Source organism: the organism of the source record quoted next, unplaced genomic scaffold, assembly GCF_019419815.1.
Source record: "Pyrus x bretschneideri cultivar Hongxiangsu unplaced genomic scaffold, Pyrus_bretschneideri_v1 Contig29, whole genome shotgun sequence".
Lineage (NCBI taxonomy): Eukaryota > Viridiplantae > Streptophyta > Magnoliopsida > Rosales > Rosaceae > Pyrus > Pyrus x bretschneideri.
Window position 1 is genome coordinate 2956024 of NW_025999601.1, and position 14665 is coordinate 2970688.

General features: G+C 36.0%; 1 protein-coding gene across 1 annotated transcript; it reads left to right on the forward strand.

Annotated features, from left to right (window-relative positions):
• The first annotated feature begins 406 nt into the window (after positions 1–406).
• LOC103947710 (xyloglucan endotransglucosylase/hydrolase protein 31) lies at positions 407–2899 on the forward strand. Its single transcript, XM_009358654.3, has 4 exons — positions 407–698; positions 956–1056; positions 1322–1539; positions 2225–2899. Exons 1-4 carry the CDS (start codon positions 500–502, stop codon positions 2583–2585), a joined length of 879 nt encoding a protein of 292 aa, XP_009356929.2. The 5' UTR covers positions 407–499; the 3' UTR covers positions 2586–2899.
• Positions 2900–14665: the final 11766 nt, after the last annotated feature.

The following is a 14665-nucleotide window of genomic DNA, read 5'->3' on the forward strand; positions in this document are numbered from 1 at the left end:
AATTAACCCCTCATTGTCAAATTCGATGAAATTTCATCTACCTTGCCATCAAATACTAGCACGTGACCAACTTGTGATTCACTCTTGAGGGTAAAGTTCTATCAATATTTGACGACAAAGTGGATCAAATTTCATAGAATCCGACGACGAGAGGTTAATTGGTTGATTTCAATTAGTTCAGGGTTAATTTACACAAAAAAAAAAGTTTATGACGTCAATTTTCACTAGAATAATAGTTCAGAAGTCAAATGTCAATTTACCCTCTTTTCTTTTATTATCTTTATTGTTTTATCCTTTTAGGTAAACTTTTTGTCTACATGCATAACTTCCCCATCAACCAACTTATCACCTTTGCAATGTGGAGCCTATAGATAACTCTATTTATACCCAAATGTAATCCCATACTCATTTCATATGCCTACCTAACTTCAAAATTCTCACACCCCACCCCTCTGTTTTTCGCTGCATTTCCTTCTATCCTTTTCTTAATTCAATCTTCATGGCTCCTCTCATCTTCCTAATCCTTCTTTTCCTAATGATTTCTTCAAGCATTGCTCAGGGTCCCCCCTCACCTGGCTATAACCCTAGTTTTAAAATTAGCACTCTAGGGTTTGATCAGGGTTTTAGAACCCTTTGGGGTCCTCAACATCAAAATTTAGACCATGGTACTTTAACACTCTGGCTTGACAGTAGCTCAGGTACTCAACCCTACAAGATTCACTTCATATCTCATTAGTTTTTAAGCAAAGCTTCATGCTTTTTTATACCTTCATCAAGTGCTTTTGAGTTTTGATTTGGCTTCTCATCAAATTAGAAGATTTCACTCCATACCTCAATTGTTTTTTTTTTTTTTTTCCAGCATATTTTCGTGCTTTTTTGTACTTCAGTTTAAGTGTTTTCTGTGCTTATTTTCTCAGATTGTTTTATTCTCTGCTACTTTTTTGACATATTTCAGGAAGTGGGTTCAAGTCACTTCATCCGTACCGTTCTGGATATTTTGGTGCAGCCGTTAAGCTCCAACCTGGTTACACTGCTGGAGTAATTACTTCATTCTATGTATGTGAGACGTTGCTTGCATAAGTGCACATTCAAAACGATTTCTACGCATTTTTTTCCCTTCTGTGCAACCTTACTCATATTTGTCACTTACTTTCTCTCATTTATACTATTCAAAGGGTAGAATAAACATGTATGCAAAGGAGAAAATGGGTGTATCGATATCACTTCTTGTGCACACGTTAACATTGGATTGTTAAATTCTTAGATTGAATACAAAAGTGAAAATTGTGTTTAAGTCTAACTTTTTAAATTGTTTTAATAGCTCTCCAACAACGAAGAACATCCGGGCAACCACGATGAAATCGATATTGAGTTCCTTGGTACAACTCCTGATAAGCCCTATACTCTGCAAACCAATGTCTACATTAGAGGAAGTGGAGATGGAAACATCATTGGAAGAGAGAAGAGATTTCATCTCTGGTTTGATCCAACACAGGACTTTCACAACTACGCTATATTATGGAACCCTACTGAGATCATGTGAGTATAGAGTAGTGCCACAAAATTCTTGAATCTTGTACCTTTGTACATGGCATGTCACATGTGTTTTTAGGTATGGTAAACATCAAGCCAAACTGTCTAGTGTCTTGTCCACTGTAGTTTAGAAGGGGAATCTGTGAACCACAATTATTTCCTCTCAAAACTATTTGATTTTTTGTTTTCAGTTTTCTTTTTCTGTATTATGTATTTTTGTATTTAATCATTTTGTTTTACATTTCATGCACAAAAGGTAAAACTAAACTAAATAATTATCAAACTTCTATCCAAAAAAATAAAAATAAAAAAATAAATAATTATCAAACTCGTCCGTTTTATATTCTTGTTTTTGTTTTGGGTAATACTAGATAGACTAATTTGTAAACTAAATGATGCATCACCAATAGAAATAAACACGTTAATTAACACTTAAGTAATAATTTAATCATCAATTTTCATGTCATTTAGTTTGCAACGTTTAATCCACAAATTTATATAGTCTCCCTAGCATTACCCTTTTGTTTTCCTTTTGGCTTAAAATCTTTCATATTCATTGAGTTTGTTACATCAAATCCAAATTGTTTGATACATATAGTACAAGAATCAATGTTAAACTGTGAGGCAACATAAAATTTCATTTGACTTAAATATGTTCTATAGATATTTATATGATGTAATTAATTTGCAGATTCCTGGTGGATGATGTGCCCATAAGAAGGTACCAGGGAGACAGTGATGCCACATTTCCATTGAGGCCGATGTGGGCATATGGATCTATATGGGATGCATCATCATGGGCCACAGAGGATGGAAAATACAAAGCCGACTACAAGTACCAACCATTTATTGGCAAGTACAACAATTTCAAGCTTGGTGGGTGTAAATCCGATAGCCCTACGTTATGCCGACCGCCCTCCGCCTCACCGTTCGGCTCATCGGGGCTGAGTCAGCAGCAGTACTCGGCCATGGAGTGGGTGCAGCGGAACTACTTGGTCTATGACTATTGCCATGATCCAAAGAGAGACCATACACAAACACCCGAATGCTGAGATTAGCTCGGCTTTTGCTTAAGCCTGTAAGGAGCCATTCTTTTTTACCTGTAGATCATGAGCACAAAGTGAAAAATGTGCACATGTGTTACGAAGAATGGCTCCTTCTGGCTGCATATGGTACTACACAAGTTAATTGAATTGTTTTCGTTTTCAGTTATAAACAGTTGGCTTGGAAATTGTTGGAGGGCCTCCCGTGAGATGGATCCCACCTTGTGAAAGAGTAGTTGAGCGTCCAAGGCCCTCTGAATTTGGAGTATTGCATGAATGTACCAAAATATTTATCTGTTAGTGAAAGCATTATTCTGTTTTTATTGGTCGACAGAGAGGCACGGTCGTGACTTATTCCACTTTGCATTCATGCAAAAGTATCAAACAATTGCTCCCTTGTGAGTTGGGACAATTGTCTTTGGATCTTTTTAACTGCTCACTGTATTAATGAATTATCATTGAAACTGAAAAGAAGCAATTTATATGGAAGGGACGGCGACATTTCGGTTCAATAATATATATTATGTAATGAGAATTGAGAATTAAGAGATTTGCAAATAATATTTGTATTATTGGACTAGAACATTGTTGAGAATGAATGAATTTCATTGATCTGAATAGTACAATATACACGGAAGCATTCTCATAGTAAATCTCTAACCTAATAAGGCTCACAAAAAAAAAAGGAATTACAAATTAAATACAAATCTTTTACTAAACAATTCCGGTGACTTTTTTTTCCATGGTTACAGAGTAGATTGTCACGTGTGAAGCTTAACAGCCACACATACTCCATGCCACTTGAGTTGTGTTGTCCACGTGTTAGACTTGAAATTTCACCACACGTGAGGGGGTGTGTTGAGAATGAATCCCACCTTGATGAGAGGATGGACCTTGTAAGGTCATTCTCACATCAATGTGGGATTCATTCTCAACAAACACTACTGTGCGGGTGAACCTTTTTCATAAAAGTCTCTCCTAAAAAATACTTTGTATATAATCTAAGGTATGTTTACTTTATCGAAGTGCGAGAATGAAGAAATTTGAGACCTTAAAAATAAGGGAAGTAAGGAAAAGAGAATTGGATTCAATAGCTTCCCTAATTGACCTAATTCATAGTTTCTAGGCATTTTAGTGTGGATCGTAAGTAAAAATTCACACTTTTCTGATTCTATATGTGTTAGTAAATACAAGAAAAAGTTGAGAAGTGAAATGAATTTATACTCATATTTTGCTAAATGTATAGAACTCAATAACCAAAATCATTTTAATTCCTATTTTTTGTAACTAAATACCATCCCCCAATAATTTAGAGTATACACCTTTTGTGTAAGAAATCCACTTAGGAGATTTGAAACAAAATTACGATTTACATCAATATGGTCCCATTTCTAATTACATCAAGATTATAGGGAAAAAACTCCACTCCTATTGGATTAGCGGATAGTTAAGTTATAAAAAAATATCAGTGTTGATTATAGGCCTATCTTAATGAAACATTGACGTTAACATGTGTGGAAAGTGTGACGACAGTACAAAAATGATTCAAATGATTAAGAAAAAGTGGACAGAGAAAGGATGCATGCATGAGAGTAAGGATTCAAAAGTCTAATATCTTTTTCAATCATCCTAGTAAATCTAAACTCGTGATTAAACAGTACGCATGCATGAGAGTAAAGCTAATTATCGAATGGGACTGGAGAAACAATCACATTATGGGCTAGCTTGGGCCTTAGGGGATTTAGCTTGTTTTCTTTTGGGCCTTTTGGGCTTCCAATAAATTCCATTGAAAACATTATTAACAGTTCAAGATTTGATGTCACACACTTCATAATCACTAGTAGAAAAAAGCTCATCTATCACGGTCGATGCCAGTGATAGATTGCAATCCATTACAGATATTATGCCCGTTAGTAATCTGGATGTGATAGAAAGTCACAAATTCTAACACGGGCTATGCCCGTTGTCAATTGTACGGATTGTGGCCGTTGTAGATTAAAATCTAAAACCATGTGCACTATAACCGTTGTGGATTACAAATTGGTCACGGCTAATGCCCGTTATAAAAAAAATTCCAAAAAAAAAAATTGTTTAATAAATGTATTATATAATATTTATAAACAAAATTACACATTTACTACAATATAAAAATTAAATAAAAAATCATAGATTCAAACTTTATAGTTGTACAGTAAACTAAAGCTAACAACAAAACGATGAGATATACAAAGAAATACCAAACTATCCAGAGACCTCCAACAAACAAGGACATTATCACTTGAAGACTTCACATTTCTTTGAACACCTCCAAACAAAGGACCTTGAGAGCACACTACTACCCCTAATCTGTGTCGTGATGGAGAGCAACCGACGCCAAATAAATTTGTGCACCAGCAGGAATTTCCAAGCTCCCGAGCTTAACCTTCTTTGTTGCTTGCCTTGCAAGAATACCGGTTGGAGGGTAAAGCTGAGCGTTTCATTAACAATTATAGTCACCTATTTAAAAAGTGAGAAAATAAACAAAATGTGAGGATCTAGCAGCGTAATAGTGTAAATATACAACGTCTACTTTTATCCAATGCACAAAACATCAACTTCTTGCCAACCTTGATAATTTGATTCAAATTGATTGTATTAGATTTTTGTTAAGCTGGCTAAATTAAAGATTTTAATAAACTTACAATCTTGAGTTATTCAAATTCTCTGCAACTGGGAGTTGATTGTCTATAAAAACGTGGAATACTTCTTTTCTTGTGCGGCATCATTAACAGACTAACGAGATTTCTCGAATCTCCCTTCCTTTTGCCCTTTTTTGCATTCAATGTCTGTATGGATTCACTACTTTTCTTATCTAATCTCCACCTTTCGCTGCTACTCTTGGTAGGCAAAAACCTACATGCCAAAAAAAGCATTCATTGAGAACTATCTTGTTGAATTAAGAATTTCTCAGTGATTGCCATGCATATAAACTAAGTTATCTTTCAAACGACAACAGTGAGAGTATATAAACGAGATTTGAATCAGTCATATTTTGTTACATTCACCAGAATCCAGGAATGTAAATGCTCCTTATAGCCTTAATGAAAAGATGGATTTTGTTTTTGCAAGTTGAAAATGCGATCAAAATTCATGATATCAGAATTCATCCATACCCCTATGCATTCGTGTAGATCATCACCTTCTGTTCTCACATGAGTATGCAAAACAACGAGATCACGTCAATGAGTAATTGAGAACTGGATGTGTTATTCACAATAACAGAACCCTATCGCTCTTCACGAAATGATTAATCCAGCCCACCTTCAATAATTTTCACATAGAACCAAAGCATCACATACATCTCGAAACAAGTATCAATGTTTATACTTACTACATGACAATATGTCAAATAACAGGAGCAGAAACAAGAAAAGCATCACCTAGGCTCGAATTAATCACATGTTATCAATAAATAAGGGGGATCATTATTCTTTTAGGACCAAGGGGAAAGACAAAATTCCCAAGTTTCCAATCTGTACAGTTGCAACAGTTACTGTTTCCAAAAGGTGTTGGTAGTGTAACTATTTGACTGCAAGAGAAGAAAAATAAACATACAGATTGCTTTTACCTCAATACATAAATAAAAAGTTCCTTATCAAACTTGATTTTAAAGTAAAATGAACTTACATCACATCTGGTGTCAAAGGGAAAAATTGGGGATAATGGATAAATATAAAATGGGAAATCGAAGAAAGCAATGAAAGTTAAAAATCAATGCATGGTTACAAATAAGTTTTATTTGAGAACAAAAAACTGACACCTGGTGTGCAAGTCTAATCTAGGTACGTGCACATAAAAGGAGTTTTGGGTTGGGTGGGAGATAACCTTAAAATATTTAAGCAAATGTACTTTTTTAATTATTTATCGTTGGAAAAGAATGCAGTAGCCTGAAATCTGCAGACCATGCCGATGTGATGCCTATGAATTCTAGCGATGTGACTATTCATGCAGTAGCCTGAAATGATGATGCAATCTGCTGACCATGCCGTCATCGATCAGTTCATCAGTACACACAAAAATTCAATTAAAATTAAATTGCGGTGCAGTTTTTTAAATTTACAAGTGGGGAGGCTTGGAGTAATTAAAACCCCGTCTCAAAGTTCAGAACTTAAACATAATACCTCTCCATTAACAGAATGACGAAGAAGAAAGCTACAAAGCAGTCTGAGTATGCAAACAGTGGCACGATTGGCTACCTTAAAGTGGTGCCTTTGAGCAAACCAAAGCTCAATGAGTCTAGAGAAATTCAGAGCAAAGCTCGATCTTCGTACAAAGATGAATACGGTGGAGTCTCAAGCCATTACACTGAAAATTACAAGGCTGAACAGTTCGTGGACATGAGCACTGGTCGGTTGGGCTACAAGCAAGAGGCTAAGTTCACCTCTACCGAAAAGTACGTGGACAAGGAGTTAGGGTTTACCACCGAGTACCAGACCCAGGTGAAGTTCAAGGAGTCTGTTTATCCAAGCAAGACTGAATCTTCATCATCCAAGTTCCACTACAACAACAAGAAGAATCGCATCGACTACTATTAGCTTAAGCGTTTCGTGCTTATTTCGATTTCGTGCATGGTGTCTGTTTTACGTAATGAAGTAGTTGTCTATGTATGCTTAGTATGAATGTTCATGAACTTACTTATGTCAAGGCTTGTTTATGATTAGTATCCTGGTATCTGTCAATGTGAAATATGCATGTCTGTCTTATCAATGTTGGGTTGGATGTTGTTATTGACTTATTTCTAGCTTGTTTAAGGGCTTCCCTTATGAGCAAATTAGGGTTTCATTCATTTTTCACCAAGTTTTTCAAAGGTAAAAAACTCTCTAGCTAGTTTCGAAGGCCTTTAACTTTTACACATGTTATCACTGCAATTTATAAACTTGAAACCTTTATTTGCCATTCCCTTTTTTTCAATAGAGATTGCCAATTTGCCATGCCCCCTTGAAATCTTAATTACAATGTTTTGGTAAGTTCATATCCGATCCTTTTTTTATAGGGATTTTCATGTTCAACTGCGCCAGAAAAATTCGTTTGAAACTGGCTCGATTCGTCGGGTCGCAATTGGATTTCGGTTCTTGAATCTTGGTCAGCGATTTTTGGGAAATTTATTGAAACCTCCGGGTACTTTTTTTTTTTGTTTTGGGGTGGGGGGTGTGTGGGTGTGGGTTTGCCCAATTAAGGAAGGGAAATTGGGCTACGTGGCCATGTCACAAACCACCAACTAAAACTAGCCACTCTCAAATATAGCTTTTTACGAGCCCTTTTAATGAAAATATCTTATAAGTTAATGTGTTATGGACATAATTTTAATATATTTTCAACACGATATTAATAGGTTATTGGATACAATATTATACATTATCGACACTATAATGGTCTTAAAAATTAGTTCACATAGAATTGCAATTTTTGACTTGTCACTTGAAGGTGTTTTCGTCAAGAAGGATAATAAAGACTGCATTTCGAGAGTATGGATAATTTTGGTTGGTGTATTTGTAAGGCTGGCTCCAGCCGGAGGGTGGGAAGCAAAAACATCCAAATATTGGGCCCATAATCTCTCCAAGGCATATATATTTCGGAGGTGAGAAAAATGGAATTTTAGGATTGGGGGAGGGAATTTGGGTTCTCTCCCCACCCCAGGTGGATCAAGGTCCCAAGCCACAAGCTTCAGCACGTGAAGAGGGGGCATGGTGGAGCCCTGCACACCAGGAGCAGCAGGAGAGAGAGATTGGATGCAGGCGACAGCACTGATCTCATTGCTCCTTGGCCCTGATGATAGAGTCGTTGCTATTCAATGGCTGGCGAGTGCTCTTGGTTTTTGATCCAGTGTAGCATGCCCAGCTACATCAGTTTCTAACAGCTTTGATTCAATAGTCAAAATGATATTATTAATCCAGATCAAATCTAGCCCTAAAACTCCTTCAAAACTCCAGAAAGATCCATCCATTCGTTCACTAACCCATAATTAATCTAAATGAAATCCAACACTAAAACTCTATAAATACTCATCCATCTGTTCGCTAACCCATAAACAATATATTTTTTTTCTTTTCAAAATTTGAATTTTTTTACATAAAAAAAGTTCATAAAAGTAGAACAAAATAGATTATACAAAAAATAATTTCAAAAATCTTAGAAAAAACAAATCAATGAAATACAAAAGTTTAACAAACTATAAAGTTAGGGTGGGTATTATAGATCCCTTACCCTTGGAAGGAAAAAAAATTGCTTCACCTCATACGTATATGTGAATAATTGAATACGGGATTAAAATTTGAAATTATAACCTCTTCAGTTGAAGATAGCCTGAACTCAATTTTCCATTAACAAAATGCCGCTTGACTTAAAATGCTCACATTTCTTCGTTCTATCTCAAAATTAGGCTTCTTTTGCACCTACGACCTCATGGACTCAAGGTTTATGGTTTATCTATCTAATCCAAAATCAAACACAAATAAATAAAAAATAAAAACACATCGACATTAAAAACATGATAATGAACAGTAAAATTTGGTGGATGGCATTTCATAATCTTTGTAGGACGAAAATGTTTCAGTACCAAATACGACGAACTCACAAAATTTAAGAGGAAAACTTTTAATCAACTCTTTGGTTCATATGAGATTGTTGATGAACAATCACTAAACGCTCACGATCATATTTGGATAAATGTCGGTTTATAAGATTGCATATTTTGTCAAAGTCGGAGGTAGATGTGTTCTTGACGAAGCAAATGAGTTCTTTTTGTAATAACATTTTTGTGAGGATTGTAATGAATAAGTTCATGAAAATTCATCTTTTGTTTCAACTTTTTAAATGCAAGTGAACTTCCATGTTTCCATTAGGCACCATACCCGTATTTAGTCATTTTAGTTTGTTTACTTTACTTAATCTGATGGTAAAAAATAAATACAAATGAATGTACAAGATATTGAAAATGGTGTGAAAATGAAGCTCCCCAAATCTGGTTAGTATTTTAAAATCAAAGCCAACAAACTGCTTGATTGAGAAAATTTAAGGCGGCGATGCATATTTCGTTGCCCAAGATTACTTTGCTTGACAAAACAGGCACTTTGTCATGCTAAACGTTGACAGCTAAATAAAAAAATAAAAAAAAAACTAAAAACTTTGCGGGATGAAACATTTCATTGCGCAACAGTTATTTGCCCTACGACATAATCTATTTGTTGCGCAAACTCTAAAAAAAAAAAAAATTCGCAGTAAAATGAAGATTTCCAATCGTCCTTTTTCAACATTTGTAGAAGTCCGTCTCTCTGCACAAAATTGGCATTCTCGTCTAAGGCATCCTGCTTCTCCAATAATAAAGCTTTTAATTTTGAATAATCAAGTGCCAATTCATAGCACAAGTGATGTAAAGCTTTGCCAGTCTTGTCCGTTAGGCAAAAGTTCCAAGTTGCCTTTTAGTTCATCCGAGTTTGTTTCCATGTTTCCCTTAGAACTTTTACGTTAAGATGTTTGGTGTTCTCCAGTAATTTCAAATGAAGGTTATCGTTATTATTTATTATTTGTGGATGATTTTTCGCGATACTCTTGGATTTTTCCCATGAAAAATAAGTCAAAAGTGTTCGACATTTTTGTTAAATTCAAAACAAAAGTTGAAAATATGTTTAATTGTTCAATTAAAACTCTACAATGTGATGAAGGTGGAGAATATAAGAGTCATGCATTTAGGCAATTTCTTGCTTTACATGGAATTTCTCAAAGGTTTTCATGTGCCAAACATCCTGAACAAAACGGTCTTGCTGAGAGAAAATATCATCACATTGTCGAAACTAGTTTAGTGATGTTATCTCATGCTCATGTTCCTTCCAAATTTTGGTTTTATGCTTTTTCAACGGCAACATATATAATTAATAGGCTCCCTACTCGTGTATTGTCTAATACATCACCATATGAAAAATTATGTCACAAAAAGCCTAACTATGAGTCGTTCAAAGTGTTTGGGAGTCGTTGTTTTCCTTGGTTGAGACTGTATACTAAGAACAAACTTAAGTCCAAATCAAAGTCTTGTGTATTTTTAGGGTATTTGCTGGATCATCAAGGATATAAATGTTTGGATTTATCCACGAGACGAGTTTATTTGTCTCACCATGTCCTATTCGATGAAGACTCTTTTCCTTTCCAGGAACTCACACCTTCAGTAGAATGCGTTGATAAAGGTACTGTATCTTGCCAAGATTTATTTTTCAATTATCCAAATGATTTCCCTTAAGTCGTGTCTCCCACCACTACTCCACCACCACATGAGTCAGCTTTTGTATTAAACCCACAAACTAATCCTAACCAATCTCTATTGCCGCTACCATTTACTAGCCAACCTACAATAAATCCACCATCTCCAAACCATCTCAACATGTCTATCCAAAATCCAAGGCAACCTAGTTCAACCATAGGAACTTCCAATGAGCAAGAAATAGTTCATGTCTTTGAAATAATGAACCAGTGAAAGATTCAGTGCAAGAACCACGACAAGCTCATTCAATGACTCCTCGTTCCCAAACTAGTGTTCGGAAACTAAACCCTAAATATGCATTGCATGTTGTTACTAATAACAACCTTGTTGAACCCATTTGCTTTAGTCAGGTTGTAAAACATTAGGAGTGGAGAGATGCAATGGTAAAGGAGTTCAATGCACTGCAGCGTTGTGGGACGTGGAGTTTGGTGCCCTATCATTCCTAGATGAACTTGTTTCCAAACAAATGGGTTTATAAAATAAAGCGTCGTGAAAATGGTTCCATAGAACGTCATAAGGCAAGGTTAGTAGCCAATGGCTTCCATAAAAAACGAGGGATTGACTACACTGAGACTTTTAGCCCAGTTGTCAAACATAGTACTATTCAGATGGTTCTCAGTCTTGCAGTGTCGAATAAATGGCATGTTCGTCAACTGGACGTCCAGAACGCCTTTTTACATGGCTATCTGGCAGAAGAGGTGTACATGAGACAGCTAGCAGGGTTTGTCGACAAGTAACGCCCAACTAATGTTTGTAAACTGCAGAGAAGTTTGTATGGTTTAAAACACGACCTCGTGCTTGGTTTAAGAGGTTTTTTGAATTTTTACTTCATTTGGGTTTTCAAGGGTCAAAGTGTGACTATTCATTATTTGTGTTCAATCACCGTGGTGTTTATTTGATTCTTTTGATCTACGTAGACGATATTTTGCTGACAGGGAATAGTCCACTTCAAATGAATTTTAAATCAATAAGCTTGGTACGTTGTTTTCGATGAAGGATTTAGGGCCTCTTCATTATTTTCTTGGTGTTGAAGTAACATATTCCAACAAAAATATGCATCTAGATCAGTCCAAGTATGCTCTTGATCTCTTGAAATGCACTAAATTCATGGATGCTAAGCCTATCTCTACCCCAATTCCCTGTGGACAAAAGTTGAGTACTTGGGATGGTGAGACGCACAGTGATCCTCAAACTTACAGAATTATTGTTGGTGCCTTGCAATATTTGACGATAACAAGGCTAGATTTGTCTTATGCTGTTAACCAGGTTTGTCAATTTATGCGTTCCCCAAAATATACTCACTGGATGGCTATTAAAAGGATTCTGCGTTATGTGAAAGCAATGTATGATCATGGACTGATGTATAAACCAGGAGGAATGCAACTCAGTGTTTTCTCAGATGCGGATTATGCCAGTGATCCGGACACGAGACATTTGACTGGTGTTTTTTGTATTTATTTGGGTTCGAACTTAGTTTCATGGAGTTCAAAGAAGTAGAAGACAGTGTCTCGTTCTAGCACTGAGGTCGAATACAGACAGCTTGCGTACACTGCCGCTGAATTATCTTGGTTGCGTTCGTTATTCAGGGACTTGCAACTCAATCTTGCTTGTCCTACGATTTGGTGTGATAATATTTCCTCAATTTCTTTGGCGTCTAATCCAGTTTTTCACTCAAGCACTAAGCACTTGGAAGTTGATTATCATTATGTAATGGAGAAGGTGGTTCATGGAGAGTTGCTAATGAACTTCATATGTTCCCAAGATCAAGTTGCAGACCTATTTATGAAAGGTTTATCTCCTGCACGTTTCAAAATGCTGGTGTCCAAGCTTCCAGTCGTTTCTCATCCTGTTAGCTTACGGGGGGATGTTAGACGAAGTCAAGTTTCCTTTTCAAACATAAACTCTTCAGTTGGTTTACTCAATCAACAACACTTATCAAGTGGAGCTTCTGTTAAAATCATAATTAGTTATAGTATTTGAATTTCAAAATGTAAGCTTGTAAATAGGGTTTTTGAAATCCTGATGTAATCTGAAAAGTGATTATAAAAAGGTTGCTCCCTGCAATGTTGAGGGCATGTAATCATAGTGAAAAACCTTATGTAGTCTTATAGCTTTCCTGCGTGTTTTACCTTCCCTGCAATCCTAGTTCTTTTACTTCCATCTCTGGTGAGCCCAATTAAATCACCCATTTACTATAAGCTTCGCAGCAAGTCGCCAGCAGCCATAATGCTCCCTCAACAGCCCTCTATCTCTCCTTCACTCTGTAAACATAGAGGTAGCACCACCACCACTTAACCTTTCGAACTCTGGCGAGTTCTCGCCGTTCATGGAGAAGGTGAGCCTCGAAAATCCCTAAAAACTTCTTAATTCTTGTTTTGATGTATGATTAGGGAAATTTTGAGATGTTTTGGCGACGTTATGATGCAGAAATGCCCCGAGGAAAGCTTCCTTAGTTTTTCGGCAAGAGATCCGGCAGCTTCGAACCATTTTTTGGCTGATCCCAACCATAGCTCAATGTGATTTTGGTATAAAATCTTCTTTCCCTAAGATTCAAATCCATATATTATGTGTTGAAAATAGTTGAGAAATCAATATGATCAGATTTTATTTTGTTTTTCAACAAATATTTCCAGAATCTGGCCTTCTTTTGCATTAGGTTCGATAGATGCTCCATGCTAGCCTAATCAGATCCAACCCAACCCTATTAAAGAAAAAAAAACCCCAAACCAAGAACCAACCTAAACCCTTGACCCGTTAACCCTAACCTGGATCCGACTCAAATCTATTCAGACTTTTGGGGGAATATTTTGTTAACCGTCCAGTTAACTTTAACAAAACAGTCCGTTAAAGTTAACTGTTGACCGTTAGTTGACTTATTCGAAATTTTCTTGAAAACCACCCTAGACTAGTTTTTACGCCCTGAGAGTCCGTTTTTGACATCCATTTTGTGAAATTCTGAAGTTTTAACGTAGTTGACCACCTGGGCAGCTTGGTTGACTTTTTACAAAAATTTCTCAAAACCCTTCTTAGCATATTTCAATGCCCTGAGTCCCAAGTTTAATCATTTTTGTTGAGTTTTACTAATGGGTCCCAATATATGCTTAGGTGCAATTATTATTGGAGACTTCGACTTTCCTAGTTTGAGCAGCTACGATCTTGCAAGTATCTGTGAGTGTCTTTTCTTTTATATAGTGTGTGTGTGTGTGTGTGTGTGTACATATATATATATATATATATTTGTTTGTTTAGTTTCCACGTATATATTTAATCTCGTTCACATCATGTGTAAATTGGCTTCAATCCCGCTCATATGTGTACTCTTCCACTTAGACACTTTAGGTTTAAATTTATTCACATTTTCCACCTCACTACACTTTATGGTTTTGTCACCCTTTGGGTGTCGACCAGCACAGCTCGATTTAGAGTCTAGGTGGACATCCCGAGTCGGAGTATGTCAATAATTGGAGCAATGGTCATGAGGTTTAGCTTATTTGGAGCTTTAGTCCCTAATCTAAAAATCTTTGAGTATTAGTCCCTGGCTTGTTATAATATGGAGCAATTGTCCTTTTGGTTAACTATTTTAGAATTTTCATACATATTTTGCCCCTTTAAACTCTCTAATTAGCATGGAATAATTAACAATGTTATGTATAATGATCATTGCTCCACATTGTGACAAGTTTAGTGTCGAAGACTCATGAAATTTTAGTTTAAAGACTAATAATCCAATTGGGTCAAAGTTCATGGCAATGTTCTCATTAAATATAGAAAATTTTGAACATGTTTTCCCTTTTCGTTC

What these genes read in the sequence shown, in the direction of transcription:
- LOC103947710 (XM_009358654.3), top strand. Translation starts at nt 500, where the DNA reads ATGGCTCCTCTCATCTTCCTAATCCTTCTTTTCCTAATGATTTCTTCA. An exon ending in CTGGCTTGACAGTAGCTCAG is followed by an intron (nt 699 to 955) that starts GTACTCAACCCT and finishes GACATATTTCAG; the next exon opens with GAAGTGGGTTCAAGTCACTT. An exon ending in GAGTAATTACTTCATTCTAT is followed by an intron (nt 1,057 to 1,321) that starts GTATGTGAGACG and finishes TTGTTTTAATAG; the next exon opens with CTCTCCAACAACGAAGAACA.